Source organism: Nesoenas mayeri (assembly GCF_963082525.1).
Source record: "Nesoenas mayeri genome assembly, chromosome: 2".
NCBI lineage: Eukaryota > Metazoa > Chordata > Aves > Columbiformes > Columbidae > Nesoenas > Nesoenas mayeri.
The window spans coordinates 95,318,564-95,338,040 of record NC_137543.1 but is presented as its reverse complement, the minus strand read 5'-3'; the positions used below and the strand labels follow the sequence as shown (position 1 = coordinate 95,338,040).

General features: G+C 35.9%; 1 protein-coding gene across 2 annotated transcripts in view; it reads right to left on the bottom strand.

Moving 5' to 3' along the window:
• The window catches only part of DTNBP1 (dystrobrevin binding protein 1), a 72,867-nt gene that overhangs the window by 20,517 nt on the left and 32,873 nt on the right, over positions 1-19,477 (bottom strand). For both annotated transcript variants that reach the window (XM_080340361.1, XM_080340362.1), the window contains exon 7: positions 18,974-18,996. In XM_080340361.1, coding sequence (XP_080196487.1) covers positions 18,974-18,996 — 23 coding nt within the window. The remainder of the gene's footprint in view (positions 1-18,973; positions 18,997-19,477) is intronic.

Sequence of the window (19,477 nt, the reverse complement as noted above, 5' to 3'; positions counted from 1 at the left end):
CACAAGTACTTTAAACCTCACAAAACGCATGCACTTTTCCCGTGTAGTGTAAACATGCAGCTGATTTCTGAAAAAGCAACATTTCTTAACTATTACTCTATTTCTCTAAGCAGCACTTCTCTACACTAGGTGCCATTTTCTATAGTGATGAAAATCACATACTAAGTCTTTACAACAAGTACAGCCACCCCACTCGTAAAAAAATCAAAGAGTCCCAACAGAACCACACATTGGTTCTGAAAAAGAAAACAGAACTGCTGATTTTTAAAGCGTTAAGATAAACAGTAAGCAGACACGTACTGATCCTACTCCATGGCAAATTCTTCCTCACTTTCATATCTAACATTGTATAACATGCCTCTCAAAAGCTAAACATCCGCTAATTTTAGAGAAGGATACCATTAGAACACAGTATGGCCTTTATTAAATATGAATTATTTGTTCACAACATATTCGGCATGACAGCAGGAAATCATTGCCTTCGGGCCGCCATTATATCTGCCCTGTTTCCTTCTCTTTTTTCCCCGTCATCATACATCTGCTTTGTCAGCTCCAACAGCATCCAATTTCCATGGGCAAAGAGATTGTTCCTTCCTTTTCAGAGCAACTATTTTTATTTGATATTAACACAGAAATGAAATTGTGAACTTTAGGATTTAAGTTTTCAACAGAGATTAAGGCAGAGTGTTTCTCACCTCTTAGCTGCTGCTGTAGACTCCCACAGATGACACCTCATTTGATTTCACCAGTTTCATGCCAGGAAAATTTAGTTCATAGCCATGAAGACCAAAATTTATTTGTTGAACAAAAGATTAAATTTGATGGAAGTGGGTTACAAATCATATTATGGGATCTACACATTTGATGTTCAGGCTTTGGAATGCCTTTTAAAACACAAAGGAGACATGCAAGATGGGACAATGAAGGGCAGTTAAAGAACAAACTCTTCACATGACTTTAATGAATCTGATCTGTCCTGGGGCCAGGCCAACAACAGAGCTCTGGAACACAATGAGCATCATGGCCATGAAGTTCTGCCACAAGAAACACTGCAGGGACAGCATCTGGTACAAGAACCACCCTCAATATCAGTTCCTGAATACATTAGACATTATAAACAAGGCTTGAGGTGGGCATGGGAATCAACCCAGAAATACTGCGGGGCATTCCTGTTCTGTTGATAGAAGTATCTTTTCCTCAGGATTGAAAGTATCATGTACCAAGAAGGTGTTCAGCAAATGTTGAACTTCAACCTACTGTGATGCTCTTGCAAACTATCAAATCTGTTTATAATAGTGACTATCCAAAGCAAATGAGAACTGAAGCATGCAAAAGGAATCAAAGTAACATCATTATTATTATTTCATGCTCTATAAAACTGTAGATGTTTGGTAAAAAGCCTCCTATTCTGAAACATGTTGCTGATACTATTCCTTTTAAATTATTTTTCATGCATGTCTTACTTATTAAACGAGTTCCCTTGACAATATATATGCAGTAACTACAGTATCAACATCAAACAGTGGCTGCATCACACAGACACAAATCTAATCATAAAGTGCTGAAATTTTGGTCCAGAAGGAAGGAAAAAGCTGCCAAGGCTTGATAATACATGAAAACTATATTTTCAAAATAAAACTGGTAAATTTGGTGCATCATGCAAAAAAGCAATAAGTTGTTCACAACCAATCATAAAATACAAGATTGTAGATTTTCATGAAGCATTAATTAGTTCCCATCTTTCACTCAAAAATCCAAATTATCAGGTTCTCTGTAAAATGCTAGTTTGCCTGTATATATTCAGAACAAGGGATTTTTTTAAAACATGAAACTGTTTAAAATAGAATATGTTTTTACATATTTCATTGATTTATTTTCATGAATTATATTTATATATTGAAATATCTATACAGATGTAAAACCCCTAAGGCAATTTTAATAAAGACAGATGTATAAGTGCCCACTTAAGCACAAATGCATTGTACTCCACGTATTACAAATAATTTCACATATGAACACCATAAATATTACAGGGCTAGAATGAACTGCATTTTGCTGAAGAAGTTTGCAAGGTAGCAGTTTCCACTTACCATTCAAAATAGGACACAAATTATATGCTTGCACACTGCTATTACAATCAATTTTTGAAGTGAAAACTGTAATCATATCAGCAGCTACTAAAGACTGATGGCCTGCTTTTTCTAACACTAGTTTAGTGCTTTCTAAATAGTAAATTGAATTATGATACTCAGCCTGGGCGGGGGGGGCAGGAATCAGAAAAAAGCCTGAGAGATTGCAGTTTATAAGCATACACATATGGCAATGTATTTAGAAATTTAAAAAAAAAATGCTATTCTTAAACCCACAGGTAAAATGAAGAACATATATTTGCAGTGAACCAGCCTATAATAATAATATGGGTCATATCTGATGATTCTCTATTTGGAAATACCTCTCGTGATCTGACTTGGGGACATAGTGTTCTGCTCACATTTAAAGTGAGACTTTAATGTAGGGCATTTCACATTTAATTTGGTTTTAAATTTTCTTCAGAAGTCCTAGGTAGCTGAAAATATTTTGTCCTTCAACCTTATTCACCTATAGGAACAGATCTGAGAGAAAGGCAGCAGATGACTAGCCAAATCAGCAGTACTGGAAGCGTAATATATTAATACATCCAGAGTCACGGAGGTTATGTAAACTGATACAGCAAATTAATACCAATCCTTTGCTGCCTCCCAAAATACTACCTACTCAGCTACTCAGTCATTACAAACGATATCTCCATTTCAATTCTAACTGGGGGAAAATAAATAAATAAATAAATAGATAGATAGATAGATAGATAGATAGATAGATAGATAGATAAAAGACTACCTGTCAGAAACTGAGCTACCTTCTAACTCAAGAAGAGATCTGGACATCAGAGCTGAAGATTGTCCAGTAAGGTGGCACCCAAATGTGCCATCTGCACTTTCACTGCCCCTGTTGCACTCATCCTGAAGACGCACGCAAAATTCATGTTTTTCAGATCACTCCCAAGATTTTTGTAACGAGATAAAAAAGGAGGTCCTGCAGAAAAATCACTTCTCAGGTGTTAGGCAGACTGGCCTGCACCTAGCCAAGAGGTAACAGTACAAAAGAACAATATGAAGAAGCTGAACTATATAAGAGCTATGTTAAGAAGTAGTAATGAAAAACACTTCTCCAGGTATACACACTTTTTGACTTGCAGAATTTAACAATGTCAGTATAAACTTGGAGGATCCTGAAGTGTAAGACTCCTAAGAGAAACAAAATACTTGCCCAATATAGTCTTAAAAAAAAGTCACAGTACAAAGAATTCTTAAAATAGAAGCTAGCAAAGCGCATTATATTGTCAGAGCAAATCTGTCTCCATCCCACTAGAGATGCTAGCTCAGTGATCCGCATATAACTTCACCTATCTTTTAAGGCAAAAACTGTCCTAGTATCACTGCTTGTGGGCTTTAATGCAAAGTCCTGGCAATTGGCCAAGACTCTGGAAGGCAGGGCAGGCAGCTTTTAAAATTTTCTTTTTTAGGTCATGACATAAGAGATCACTCTGATGTCCACTAATGCTCCATTTACAAACACAGAGGGAAGTCAGCAATTTGTACTTACAGAAAAAAGGAAGACACTTCTGAAAACAATGCTACATTGTCCAGAAACTTCATGTTTAGGCAAGTTATCTAACAGTTTCCACAGAGCTTAGTAAAACATAAAACTGAGAAAATATCACATACTAAAAGGAACTGAAAGCGAAGGGTAAACCAGCATATTTTTATTCTAGTGAACAGAGATGTTTTTAAATGCAAGCTTAAAATTAAACAAGGAAATGAACACTTCAAACTTTTATTTTAATCAAATTTTATCCTGTCACCTATGCTCAGAATACAAAAAGTCATATTCACCAAAGAAATGGCCAAACTGAGTTAGAGTTCAGAGCATTTTAAAGCTAGTAAGTGATATTTGGAGCTTCTGTCTATCTACAAAGGAATCCAAAACTGGGTTTGGGACTTGGGATGTTGTTAAGTCTTCTGGCAATGATAAAAACCAAGAGCTTTCCCACATTTTACTCAGACTTGTCCTTTTGAACAAATTTAAATTATGTACAGTCTTGTGGCTTTATACAGAACTCTTTACAGCAGCCTTTGCCAGCAGCCAGATGCCATATTGCTTCTATATCAAAATAGCAACTAAGAATGATGGGTAAGGACATTACTGGAACAGAGATCCAATTAACAGAACATGGCAAAATTGACATTTATATAACAAAGTTTCAGGTTAGTCATCAATGACTAAATTTATACTACAGAGCTATTAATTCTCACCCTTTGTAGACAGAAGAGCAGCAGTTTCCAAGTAGCTCACAAAACCAACAGCTCATGAAAGAAACTTTTCTGCCCCACACATTTCCATAAAAGTTGTTCAAATACTCATACGTTCCTCCTTCTCAGTAATCTGATGAGTGGGTTAAGTCAGGAAACAACTGACGCTGGACAAAATAAAAGACTGAATGGTATCACAACATAGGCAGACAGTATTTTCAGTGCTGATAGGATTTAAGAAAGCCTCTTTGCTGAATTAATACTAGAACAGTTTAACACAATTAACAATTAGCTGGAGGCATACTAATTACTACAAAACACAACCCCCAAACCACCCCACCACACACCAGCCTTTCAAGAGTTTTGTCTGTTTTTTGTGATGCTGATCCTTTCAACATGTTTACATGTGCAAGTCTCTTCGCCTCCCTCCACCAAACAAGCCAACTCCTCCTAGCATCTGGTGAAATAAATTTTCTTTTAACTCAATAGCTTCTCTAACATCGCTTTTCATTTGCAGCTGTCCACTGGAAATCTCATGACTGATCCATCCCTGGCTGTTATTTAGCCTGTTCACAGTTTAATTAATCTCAGTAGTTCATTTCTCAAGCGTGACTTCATGACAGAGATTGTTTTCTTCCTAAATACTTTTCGCTCAATAACCTGCCACTTGCAGAACCTTTTGGCCTGCTATTAACTACCAGAGGACAAAAAAATCTATACAATTATTTTTAGTTTCTGGATGGTTTACTGCTGTTAGAGTCACCTGTTTTCAAAATTTAACCTGCATACTTGTGCTGCTGCCCAAACAAAACATAGAATATCCAAGCCAAAACAGAAGCAGATCTAGTAAGTCTTTCTTAAAGTTTTATATACATATATATACACATATATTCTTATACTTTTAAAAGATACACATTTTACACATATACAAGTATGAATCTTAAGACACACATTTTATATATACACACACATATTTCATATATATAAAATATGTATCTCTTAAAAGTGTAAGAATCATACGTAAATAATATCTTGCTTGCAGAACCATACTGAATTAAAACTTTCATTCAAAAAGCCACAATACACATTTTAAAATTGCCATAGTATTCACAACATCCATTCAAAAAGTTTCTCTTTTTAGAGAATCTTAAAATGAAAATGTGTTCTTATTATCTCCTCAGTTGAAACCTTGAACTGTCAAGGACCATAAAGAGAACCCTACATTAAGAATATTGGCTTTTCTGAAATTCATTCATGTTTTTAATAATGGATTAAAAATAACTTTAGACAGTCTTACATTTTACAACTTTCCTTCCAAAACAGCTGGATTTCTTTTGTCTCAGAAATCCTCAAAGTTTCCAAATTTCTATGAGATATGACTTAAAATACATCCTTCTTTTGGTCTATGGTAGATAAAACTTTCCTGTTCTCTCCTTTATTGTAGAGTTAAGACCACAATTCTTCCACATACCAAATGAATTTTCACTTCATGAATTTTAAGACCGCTAGACTAAATAATCACTAATATGCAGGAGAAATCTTCAGTGGCACAAAAGCACCCAGAACTCCAAGGCAGGGAGGAGGGGAGAGGGAAGTTCTGTGACTTGTGGTAACTTTAGGACTGTAGAAATCTAACTACTCCTACATTTATACAGTCCTAAAATTACATTTGGCCCTTTGAAGGCAACCATGAGGCTAATGCAGCCCCTGGTGAAAATGAGTTGGACACCCCTGAACTAGAGGAAGTGTTCATACCAGTCACGGTTCCCCAAATGTGCCAAAAACCAAGGATTTGGCTTTCGGTTGTCAGTCTTCCTACAGCTTTGTGTTCAAAATGTGTTTGGGTGTGATAAGAACCAGATACTGAGTTGTACTGGCAGTACAACACTCTAAACATGTACCAACAAGCAAAAAGGGAAAACATACATGTCACCCAAAACTCTCACACGGACAGACTTCCTCCTGTCACAGGGGTTTGTGGAGACAGAAGTTGAAGGTGCAGGCCCTTCCTGAGGGCCCTCCTCTTCTCTACCCTGCACATGAGACTAATGGCATGGGCAACTAACTAGTGCTTTTTAAAACAAAGGCAAAAAGCCCACTTGTCTAATTCTGCTGTATGGTTAAACAGATTTTAAAAAAATATTACACTACACCTACGATTAAGACTTAGGATGGTTGGGTCTGCAAAACTGCAATACCCACGTTACTAGTGGGCCACAAAACCTAAGCTTACCCAGTCCCACCAGCCCCATTTCCTACCCATGTGAACGCACAAGATATGCTGAAAACCCCTCAAGGTATTTTCAGTTGTCTTCTCTGTGAAGCGTGGGCTTTTCACTTTAATGTTCGATAACCAGAGAAGAGATAATAAATCTGTGAGGATTTAAGATTATGATCCAAGTTAAAACCCTCTGGAGCCAATAGAAACGTTGGTGCGCCAGGGCTGGAGTGATTACATAATCATCTAATTAAGCCAGAAACAAGTTCCTATAAATGGCACCATTTCTGTCTGATTTAAAATGAGATGCAGCCAACTACATTTTGATCAAGTCTCATTTACGTAATGTCAAAATAGCATTAGTTGGCAGCTACATAAAAGGAAAAAAGGGCTGAGTGACATCTCCGCAAGATTTTTATTTCATCTTAATCCACAGAGTACTCCAAGTGATTAAAAATGCAACAATGCGTTCAGTTGGTCAAAACTGCCTCTTAACCTCTTTCAGGCTTAACCCATACACTCTATTAGAAATACACAATTTAGAAATGTTAGATACACACAAAAATGTTTTACTGATTTTTTAAATAGCTCACATTTTTATAATTCAATACCATTTTTCCATAAGAATCTTATTTCATCTGTTTGGTTAAAACAAATCGCAACAGGATGCCACATTAGCTATAACATTGAAGAATTATGTATAGTTTCAGCTCCAATACCTTGATGCAATTTAACATGCCATACATAACACTCATAAATAAAATGGGCAAAATTGGTTTTGTTCCATTTACTAACCAGGAGTAGAGAAATATGCAGAATTCTTACACACCCATGTGCACACCTCAGCCATCCACCCTTTCCATCGTCATCATTAAAACCTGAGCAGAACAAGTTGTTTAATAATACACTGCTGTGAAAGGCAGGACTGAGATTTATGTAAGGCCATGCTACAAAGAAGAAACATTATTTTTACTGCAGCTTTTAAAACAATTCTACTATTTCTGAACCAGAGGACCAGAATATTGTCATATTTATAGTACCACTATAGAAAGAAATAGTGTCATGTGGAGAAATATGAAAAGCATATAATCTATTAGTGTACATTTATTTAGCTACAAATCAAACTGATGAAATGTCTGCATTTACATTTCTAGCATATAATCAAATAGAAGCAGCATGCCAAAAGAAAGAACATTGCCATTATAAAACTGTTCAAAAATTCGTTCACAACAAGATGCAGTCACAGGCTGCCAGAGCCCATAGCACACCAAAAAGTATTACATGTGATCTTGTTAGAGAGGAACAATCTTTTTAAAAGCAGGTAGATGAAAATTTCTTAATTTCTCATTAACCTCAGCCTACGTAGATGGTGGGAAAAAACAGATTACCATAAAACTATAACAGGCAACCTTTAGTTTTGCATTACTCCTTTCTGTCACCAAGCTATAGAAGAAAATACGATTAAAAAAAATTTAGAATAATCCTGCTGACCAGAGATGGGCTCACCTTCCCATAATTAATGTTGATACTAAAGCTTCTACTTACTGCTTGCAGTAGTTGGAGGACTGATATTGCTAGAGCTCACATTTCAGAAATATACTCCAATTCAATATTCTCACCCTTACAGAAGTATAATTTCAACGTGGGCCCCTTCCCCCCACAAAAAAAAATAGCTATTCTACTGTCCAGGATATGGTTGCAAATAAGGGAAAAAAAAGATTCACAGCTGTGCCCCCAATTCACCGTACTTCCATTTCAATCTCAGCAACAACAAGAAGAAAGAAAAAAAAGGACAACTTCTGTCAATACATGCAAAGTAGTTAAGGATACAAGATGCATTATGCCAGTAGTATACATATTGCTTCCAAACTGAGAATTTTGAGTGCAAGGTGGTCACACCACATTTACCAGAACACAGGGTAAATTTTGCCATCTTTAAGTGAACAGCCGACTGTTCTGTCTAAATTTCTGGAAAACAGCTTTCTTTCTAATCAATACAAATGTAAAGAGTTCTCCCTTATCAAATTGTTTAAAACAAAATATTCAACTTTCCTTTACATTATTATTTAACATGAATACCAAATTCAGTGGGCAGAAATATAGCTCATAGGTAGAGCCTTGATAAAGGCATGCTTCAACAGGTTATTAAAATACTGTAATAGTTCAATTTACTGATCTTTTGGTCCTGGACATCAACTGAAAAAAATCCACATGAAAGGTAAGAGGAAAAAAAAAAACCCTCTTCTAGTGGTTATATAAAGAATCAGAGTAGAAACCTACATCTTATTTCAATTCAAATTCAGTTCTAAACACCATTAGTTAAAAATTAACAGCATAAAAATGTTATTAATTGCATCATTAAGAGCATTGCTTCATATGACAGAGTGCTCATATTGATGTAAAAGTATTAATTGCTTAATTTTAAAAGATATGTTTTTATCATTTATTTCATTTATCTGAAGGAAGCTAAGAACTAGAATGACTGCATCTATACTAATGAATTCACTGTTTTAATTTTTTATTTTCAGTTTTATAACAATATAATTATAATTCTCTGTCTCCCCTCACCCTCTACACCCCACCCAAGTCTCCTTGAATTTTAGTTAACAAGGTATCTGTGTATTTGTATTCTTTTACTAGTTCTGATTAATATTATCTTGACAGTAATGCAAAGCAACAGACAAAAGCAAAGCAATAAACAAAAGCTCTGCAAAAAATCTACGCTAAGTCACTATTTCTTTCGAATTTGCTAAATCAAGTTGATAATTAACCTCTCATTTCTAGCACGCCCTTTGCAAATCAGGCAACGGTGGTAACTGAGGAAATTAATTAAGCTAACTTTAATTTCATTTTGAATTTTACATTAGCTTGGCAAATTAAGCTGACAAATAATAAAGATGATAATAAAGTTCCACCTACACAAATTCTTCTGAGTATTGTCAGGGGCTCCCGGAGATGACATGGCAGTAAGAAATAGGCAAGTAAAAAAGAAACACAGCACCGGTCAAGCGAAAGCTCCAGTTACCAAGCAGCTCCGCTGATGAGCATCTTCACCGATGTCAAACAAAGACGGATGCCAGGAAGCTGCTTTTTCAAAGCAGTAAGACTGCAACTGCCAGATTTCAATGGGTCACTTGCACACAGATGCAGACACATGGATGCTCCAATTCAGCGCCTTTCCAGAACCCCAACGTGAGCTACCAGCCGCTGGGCTATACTGGGAACGCACGCATGGATTTGGGAAGGTACCACATGCTGCTAAATAAAGGGGTGCTAGAAAGAGAGAAATTTTCCTGCTGGGCTATAATCCGATGACATGCAGTTACAGCATGTGCTTGTTTGGCAGGGAGCTGGAAGTGTTTGAAAATGATTTAGGAAAAAGGAAAAGGTATGGAAGGGTCCAATTTTTTTTTTTTTTTTTTTTTTTTTTGGATTAGTAGATGTTCACAAGGCTCTCCCCTCGAAGTATTTTTCTTAACATGGCTTAGCTCTGATACCCCACAAACCAGATTACATTCTATTCTTACTTCACACATAAAATATTAAAAATCTTGGATGTGATTTTTAAATAAATTAGGAGCAGTCTTCTCTACCGAAAACCGCATTTTTCATATTACATATCCAGACTACATTTTCATAAAAAATTGAAAAAATGCATATGCAGTTAAAAAAAAAAAAAATCACAGAAACAGCACATGACTGAAAATCTTTGGTCATGGTGATGCTGCAGTTACACAAAGGTGCATTTATGTTTCAAAAACTGAAAGGCGTTGCTCAGAATTGGGAACGCTGGCACGCGTTGCCTCTTCTGTTCAGTAGGGTGTGCAGTGCTGTCAGAAACCATGATAGCCATAACAATGAGTTTCATTTACTTAAAAAGATCACATTTTGAAAAGCCTCTTGGGCGACAATTATCAAAATACAGAGTACAGACAAAAGGGAATTATGTAATAAATACCTCTCCAATAGTCATCATTACAGGAAAAATTACTACGAATGTATGGGTACGTAAAGCTCGGGTTTATTTCACTGGTGAAAATAACACCAAAATGTCTATGGGAAAGATTAAAAACATAATAATAATCACGAGATAATCCACCTTCAGTCTGGACTTCAGTAATTAAAGGATGAAATCAAGTTAGAGCTGCAGGCAAAATAGGCTTCTATTTTTCCCACATCAGTCATTTAAGCATTATAGACAATTAGAATATCGCACCTTCCCATGTTTTCTTTTCTGCATAAACTCAGTATGACAGGACTTATGTTCCCATGAAATTTTTCCTATTATCTACACAGTTTGCTATTCACCCTGGTAATAGCCAGAGAAAAACCCTGTTGTTACACTGGCCTCCTCCACTCCCTACAAACCCAGGGCTCTGCAAGGCTGAGTCCAGCACAGGGCCAGCTTCTGCTGCAGCCAACAGAAGCCACACCTGCACATCCAGGAGCCACCTTGTTTTAAACTGCAGTGATGTCAAAATTGTTGGGAAACATTTGAACCCAGAAAGGGCTTTTGATGTCATGAAACACTAGAACAGAAAAAGAGTAGGGCTCGAGGAAAAAGAGAAACCTACATAAACGTATCAATATTAGCGTTTGTTGGGAGAATAAACTAGCTCCCTCAAAATAAAAAGCAAGGTAAGATGAAAGAGCATAAGGGTGCCACATTAAAAATACATGTAGATGAAGCAGAACTTTAAAAAAAGGAAAAAAAGTCTTCCTACCTTCCATTAAAAAACCTGATAATCACAAGGTTTGAGAAGTATCTGTAACATTAGTGTTCTGTGGGTTATGTTAACCCATTGTCTGAATAGTACTTTCAGGTGATATCCACCATATAAATCCTGAAATCCAGTTGAGGAAAGAGATTACAAACAGCGCTATTTTTTAACATATGAAGGTACAATACAGCCAAAATACACAGCAAACAAAAAGTTTTAAAAGCATTTGAAGCATGAAACCAGATGTCGTTTGGGGTGGAAGAAGTGACAAAACCAAAAACTATCTTTGATCAGCTGAGTTGCAAGGGCACACAATATTTGTTCTAAGGAAATCTAATTATCTACTTTGTCCATGAATAATCTGGTATCTCTACAGCATCCCTTTCTAAATTTCAGATTTCCTTTAGAAACTCTACTACTTATTCGCAGCTTTGAAAATTCAGATGCATTTCCAATGTATACAACCACCTTAGAAATGGATGCCATTTTATGATTGACTGAGATCCATCCAAGCCTATATTGCTACCATGAAAGAAGCCCCATTTTTCCCTCACCAGTTGAAAACTAATAAAAAACAGTAGGGGGGGAAATAATTTCCCATTATATCAGATTACTAATCCAGTTGATAGTGCAGCCCACCTTTTGGCAAAGAATAACGGGAAATAGTGTTCTGATGTAGAGACTGAGGATAAAATTATAGATAATTTTTGTTTCTACAGACTAAATATGCTAAGAAAACCCTTTCTCCCCTCTTCTATTGAAATGTAAATTCTATTTCTTGTACAGAAAATACTGTCTGTCCTGAAGACTTGGCATTTATAGACATTAACCTACCAGGTAATAAATGGATTTCCAGTCATCTGCAAAATAAATGCCTACACATGATACTCTCCATTGGAGTTTGTTTCACCCCAGTCATAATACTTATTCCAGCAAATGTTTTGCCATCTTGTCAAAGTCAGCTAATACATTTTCAGCTACACCTAGTGCTCAATACAATAGTGTTGCTAATTGATAAAAAGGTCAGGTTTAGAGGGTCACAAGAGGCAATTTAAAGTTTCCACTGTTCTTGTGTATGTATTCATATACAGAGCAAGTTCCGAAAGTATGTCATTAAGTCTGGTAACTCAGCCAAATAGAATCAGATGTGTGCAACTCAGCACTACAGAAAGGTACATTTGAAAGCTAGTGATATACACTCCAATGTATAAAGATTCAATTATTTACTGGGGAGGATTGAAATCAGTGAAAGACTAAGAGTGAAGCTTCCATAAATTTCTCTATTTAAAATTATTTTTAAAATTAATTTTATTTATTTTTTTTAAAAGGCTTGACTGGAATTCCATACCTGTTTCAAGGAAGGCAAAAAAAAAGAGGAATAAAGTTACAAGTAGCTATATTCAGATCTAGGAACTTTTAAAACATGTCCTGAGAGTTAAAGAGACATGAGAGTCTGCAAACCTGAAAACACAAAAAGCAAAATCAAAAGCAAGGTAGCTGTAAGAGCAATTTGTCATTTGGTTTTCTTCTCCATCTGCCTATAGATGGATCTATAAAGGAAGACTTAACTACTTAAGTTATTTGCCTTTTACTCAAAGTTTGACTAGGAATGCCCAAGTCTCAAATCTTCCCATTCTCAATAGAACGGTTATCATATATGGGTGACTCGGTCAATTCTTGCCACAGACAATACTGGACATCTGAAGTTGCATCGTTCTCCTCCCATAGATTGGATGGGAAAAAAAGCTGGTAAACATGCACTATTAACTAGAAATCTATCAGCGTATTTTCAGTTTATAGCAAAATACTGAGGAAAACCCCTGAACTCTGAGTATCCTTGAAAATTTAATTCTGTCTTGGCTTTATTACAATAGAATTAAGCAATTGTTTCCCAACTGATTTCTGGTATGCCAAAATAAGAGTTGTCTTCTTTCACATCTGTGCTACAAGGTTTAAATATTGAAGTTTTTGACCACGAACACCTAATAAAATTCTAAAACAATCAGGAAACACTTGTAACAGCAGCACTGCCTATCTCACACAGCATGTATTGGAAGAAGCATCCAAACAACCAAGACATCCTCCTTCTCCTATTTCAAATGAGTAACTGAAGTGCAAAATCACAAAATACAACAATAAATTAGAACTCTCACTAGTAACCAGCTTGGTTAAGGACACAATTCATCAACATAAAATTTTTCACAGTAATGAAACACCTTGAATGTTCCTAATGTAACAGGCTCTGGGGTAGTATATTTGGAAGCACTGAAATAAATTAACTGCATGTGGCTGGTATGATTTTTCTACAACAACGTCATCTACTCTTGCTCAGAAGAAACATACAGGATTGTATGCCCAGAACTACAGCAGAACTTCTAGAGCAGCTACATTGCTGAATGCATGAGTTTTGTCAAGCATGAGCTACAAAGATCTCCATTGCATGCTACCCATGCATCTGGAAGACAATACAGAGACTACGAAAAAGTTGTTTATTTTGACAGCCATCAGAATACAGCATGATAAAGGGGATCCCTAGACTGGAAAAAAAAAAAAAATCAGTTTGACACTATGTCCTGAGGCAAGGAGATTTCAAAAAAAGGAGAACAAAAGGATGGAGTCAATAGACTGCTCCAAATATCATGTACTCTTAGAAAAGGGAACAGGGAAAGCCAGGAAATTAAATTTTAGATACAAACATATTTAAGCTACTGATAAAAGGACTGGAAAACTGCCATTTCAACAGAAGCATCTTAGATGCATGAAGAGGGATAACAAAAGATCTGCATATCAAATGTGACCCAATGACTTAATCTAGAAGAGAAAAGCAAGAAAAAACACCTGTTTTCTTCACCAGCTTCCTTCTCAGAAAGAGTATTTTGATAAAGCTCTTAAAACTTATCAGGACCTGTTTGAGAGAGATCTCTGATGGAAAGGACTGAAAACATATTTTGTTTTACTGTAAATAGGAGGGCTGAAAATGGTCATATGACCTGTTTCCCTGAGCTTGAATGAGACTAATCCTATTAAAGCTTAGAAATATGCATGACTCAGTAGCCAGAGCCATGTGTGTATCTGCCCTTACAACATTTCTGCCACTTTTCATTGTCCAAAAGGGCTGTGTTGCTGATTTGTAAATGGCCTCTATTGCTTTAGCTTTCTTTCTAGAAACAAACTCAAAACATCTCATCCTTTTTTTTTCTTCTTTTTTTTTCTTTTTTTTTTAATAAAAAAGGACTTTTAGAAGCAATTTTTAAATCTATCATGTATACAGTTCCCATTTGGATAAAAACTGAAGTAAATTCAGTAGCATATGTTTTTACCATTGCACAATTCTACTACTTTTATAACTTTAATTTTTTTTCCATTATCTACCTCACTGCTCTGTTTCACTCTTCCATCATGTAAAGAGATTAACAGTATTCTGTAAATACTACACAGTCCTGGCTACATCAGAACAGAAGCAATGTTAACTTAAAAAAAACCCAGCACTATGTGCCTAGAAGTATGGTGGAATGATTTCAAATCTCAATGCAGTCATGAATGCACTAGGTTTCACATATCAGAAGAAAGTAACCACATATTTGCTTTCTAATTTCTAGTTTCTCAGCTGTAAAAACAAAAACTATACATGCCCTTTCTAAACCATGGAAGAGTACAATCCATCAAGTGCTAAAACCAAATACACACACACAAATATTGACTAAAATAAATTCCACTATTGCACGAAATTGCCAAGAACCACAACAGAACTTCTGTTTTTTTTAAATAGCTGTTTCCTAAACCTCAGCCAGGATAGAACAGCAGAGAGCACAAGCCAGTTCCTGCAAGCAGTTCTCCCAACACTGGAACTGACACACACTGGGAAGAAGCTTGCAGGCTCCTTCATATAGCATATCCAATGTTTTCATTCATAAATCCATCATCTTCTACAGTAAAGCTCTCTGAAAGATAAATTACTAAAAAGAAAAAAATGAACCGGACAACCTTTGAGATGTTTTGTCCTAGTGCAGACTCACACTTTGGGTACACAAATGCCAGCACTGTAGCAGTATCAACAGGGACACCCCACACTTCCCCTGCCTTCTTCAGAGAGAGATGCTTAATATAAAGAAGAAAGCTTCTAACTTTCAGAGATTATTAAATAATAGGTTATTCTTACATTGTAATAGAAAACCCTTCGAGACTACGCCCATGTATGTATATCTATTTATACATATGCAACACTCCAGGGAAGTAAAGTTTTAAGACAGATCAGAGAGACCTGTGAAGGTGCCCACCTGCCTCATGAACCAGACCTGCATTCTCATGGTCAGCGCCAACATACAACCAGTATTTTTTCTGTATTCATTGTGAAATTAATGGGATGCATCACTAAATTCAAGTTCCAGTGCTACACTATTTTGACACACAGACTATACCATTCAGTGTCTCAATTCTAGTAAAACTTTCTATCCTGAGCAAGGCATGAAAACTCTGCACTGGTGAATGAGAAGGCTACAGCTGGACAATGAAAAATGTGCATACAATCCTCTTTTTACCCTCGCTAGCAAACATATTTAAGGAATGTTTTTGTGGTACTTCAGTTTCTGCAGATTCAGATAGAATTAACTTCTACATTTATGAAGTATATTAGGCTGCCCAGGGAAGTGGTTGAGTCACCATCCCTGGAGGTGTTTAAAAGATGTGTAGATGAGGTTCTTAGGAACATGGTTTAGTGCCAGAGTGAAGTTATGGTTGGACTCTACGATCTTGAAGGTCTATTCCAACCAAAATGATTCTGTGATTTACCATCCTTAATCTGGAAGCCAATACTTTTTAGTATATGGGTATTCAAATTCACAAATAAGTTACTATTATGAAAACTGGCATTTCTGTTATTTTCCATTAAAATACAATTTAATGTACAATGGTTTCAACTGCACATGCATTGAAAGATGCAAATTTATATAAAGGTACTTAAAACAGTTCTTTCCTAGTCTGTGTACTGAGTATTTTATGAACTGAATGTTTATGAACACATTCCACTCTGGACAGTTACACAAGGATGAATTAGTTGAGGATGTAGTCTATACTTGCAATATAAAAATGTAAAGAATCATCTACCCAACTACTTAACATATTTCAGTTGGAACCAATCTTCCTTGAAAACAGGAAATCAGAGCTGTAAGCAAGATAAGAACTTTATCATAAAAGCTTTACATGATGGTACTAATACTTCCTCACCTCAACCTTAAAATGTATTAGGTAACATACCACCAGAAGTATTTGACTTTTAGATGACCATGTTACATTATTAACTTAGACATGCTGCCTGCCCCCACTGCGGCCTTTTGCTCTTCTGTGCCAGGATTTCTAGGGCTATCTACTGAGTTATTTCAGCATGTTTCATCAACCAAAACTAAGACAAAACCAAGTGACAGATCATTTTCTGCACCAATCTAGCGAGCCTTGGAAGTAGCCATCAGTTAGACTGGGGAAAGTTGCTGTAGAACCGAAACATCTCCCACTACATAATCATGAATCCTTCGTGATCAGAAAGCTCTGAGACACCCTGTTTCTAGTCAGCTGATGAAATAGATGTTAGGTACTCAGAAACTGGCTGAAAGTCCAAAATGCTGGAAAAAAACTGACTGAAGCCAATCTAATGAACACCTCTATTTCACAATCCAGGTTAACAACAAAAATTTCAAGTAACATCAGACCTGAGAATGAACGACTTAGTAAGCAAGAAACCATAAAAACATTTCCTCCAAGTATTTACTTCCAATCAGCCATGCACCTGCTTTTCAGTAGTTTCATTTCAATTCCCGGGAAAAATGTCAGGCAAAACAGTGAAAGTTGTTATCAAAGTCAAAATATGGTATCTACCATTTATTTTACAGCATGTTGTTGTCATCTTTAAGAAAACAAATTAGACTTCCTTGATGTGACTATTCTTGAAAGTTTATTAGCTATTACTCCTCTCCCTCCTGTCAGGTACAAACTTGTCCATCAGTTCATTGTAAAAAAAAAAATACAGGAATTTGGCTGACTGATGTTTAATAGCTGTTTTTAAGGATCTGTCACTTCCACCCTTCCATAGCTTATGCCAATTCTTTTGAGTACTGTAGGGTAAATTGATCAGATGGTGCAAAAATGTCCAACAGACCTATATAAACCTTGTAACTTGGCCTCTCCTTGTTACAGCATGAGATCCTATGCCTTTCCTATTCATACTGGCTGCATTAGCCACAGATTGCAGCTGAGCTTTTCAGCAAAGAAACATTCAAAGACTTGGCAACTGTTTGCAACTCTCCCTCCTTGTAGCAAACTAAAAACCTTCTCTTGGCTATCAAGACAAGCCTTTCATAACTGGTATTGGAAAACTGTATGTCTCTGTATCCTTTCACAGAACCGGTTACTTAGCTTGGTATTAATTTCAAGGTTAACACACAGCTGACACCCTCCTCCTCCACAAAAATAATTGTAAAATACTTACTGTCAAATAAAGTTAGAACGTCTATTGGAAAAACAAGAAGCCAAAACAGAAATAACTTTGGAAACCATCATCTTGGCTTCCAGAAACTCACTTAAAACCTCTAATCAATACAAACTAAAAAAAAAAAACAACAACCCAACCAGAATCAATATAAACTGAAAAAAAAACCAGGATTCACTATCCTCACAAGCATCAGGCATCATAAAGTAGCTACTTTGCTTTGGAACAGAATGCGCTCAGCATCATCATTGGTTTTATATTGAGCTAGTCTGTGTTGAAAGCTGTGAAATCAATCAAAAAAGGGTTGTTATGGTAAGCTACAGATAAAGTGACATTTTACATAATCTGTGTTGCTTGTCCCTTAACATTAGCTTTATTACTGTGCTTTTTTAGTATTATGTAAAGATGTGATAGTCATGAACTGAAAAGGCAGAGGATTGCAGCTGATAAGAAATTTCCATCCCTTTTTTCAATTTTGAGAGACAATTAATTGACATAAGTCAATGTACTTGACTTCATTCTCACAAATAAAGACTAGTCACAAAGGCACAGTCACACCTTATTCAAACCAAAAGATAATAGCAATTGTCAAGCTGATCAAACATTAAGATTAGTAGGTGCAGTAATCCTGAATTTAAGATGCACTGAAAACGGTAATGTGTTCCATCTACACAACACAGACAAAGCAATAATACATTACAGAGTTTCTAGCCATTACATATTATTTAGGACAGATATTTGTATATATCATTGTGTATAGCCAACAAGTTAAGCTACAAAAATTGCATTTGTCTGATGCAACAAAATACTGTGAAAATTTCCCTGAAATAGCTAGACAAAAGTCTAACAACTAACAGCCTGTGACACATGTCAAAAACACATTCATGCAACAAAAGACATGGACTAGCTGAAGATAAAGCCCTTAAGTTCCAAAACTGAACATCAAGGGAAAGTCTTGAATTAGATACAGAATTTCTGAAATCTAGCTCAGGCAACAGAACCATCTGTGTTCTTCCTACACTTATGACTCTCCCAGAGGAACCAGTAGCAAGAACAGGTAAACCGAAAAATAAACAGTCTCTTGAGTCGACATAAAACTAACATTATCAAATGAAGAACTGGAACAGTTCCTTTCCAGTTTCACTTAATACAAGAATTACTGTGACTCTTGCAAACATTCAAGCAGAAAATTAAAAATAGAATTTACCTTTGAAGGTCTCAAGTTCCTTCCTGTTGGAGAAAAGCAGAATTAAAAAAAATTATTATTATAAATATTACATTTAAAATTACAGGAATTTCAGTTATCATTTGTCAGGTAATACTAACATGTGCATTTATCAAAGGCAAACAATACCATCCTATCGAGAAAGTAGGCTACCACCTATTTATTTACATGAACAATTATGCAAATATTGCATATCTATGTCTAGGCACATAATTTTTAGATACACTGCTAGAAAAATAACCAAGGCTTCATAAGGCTTTAGGTACTAAAACATCCATTGATTAGCAGAGCTTTGCCCATTTATAACATAGTGAATAACAATTAGTATTTCATTTTCATCAGTGCTATTCAAAATCCTTTTGGCAACAGGGAAGGAGAAAAATTTGACAATATCACTCACTCAGTTATAACACACTTTAAAAGCAACAGAGGCTTATAGTGACATTCCTCAGAGGAGAGGATTTTAGAGTACAGACAGTGACAGAT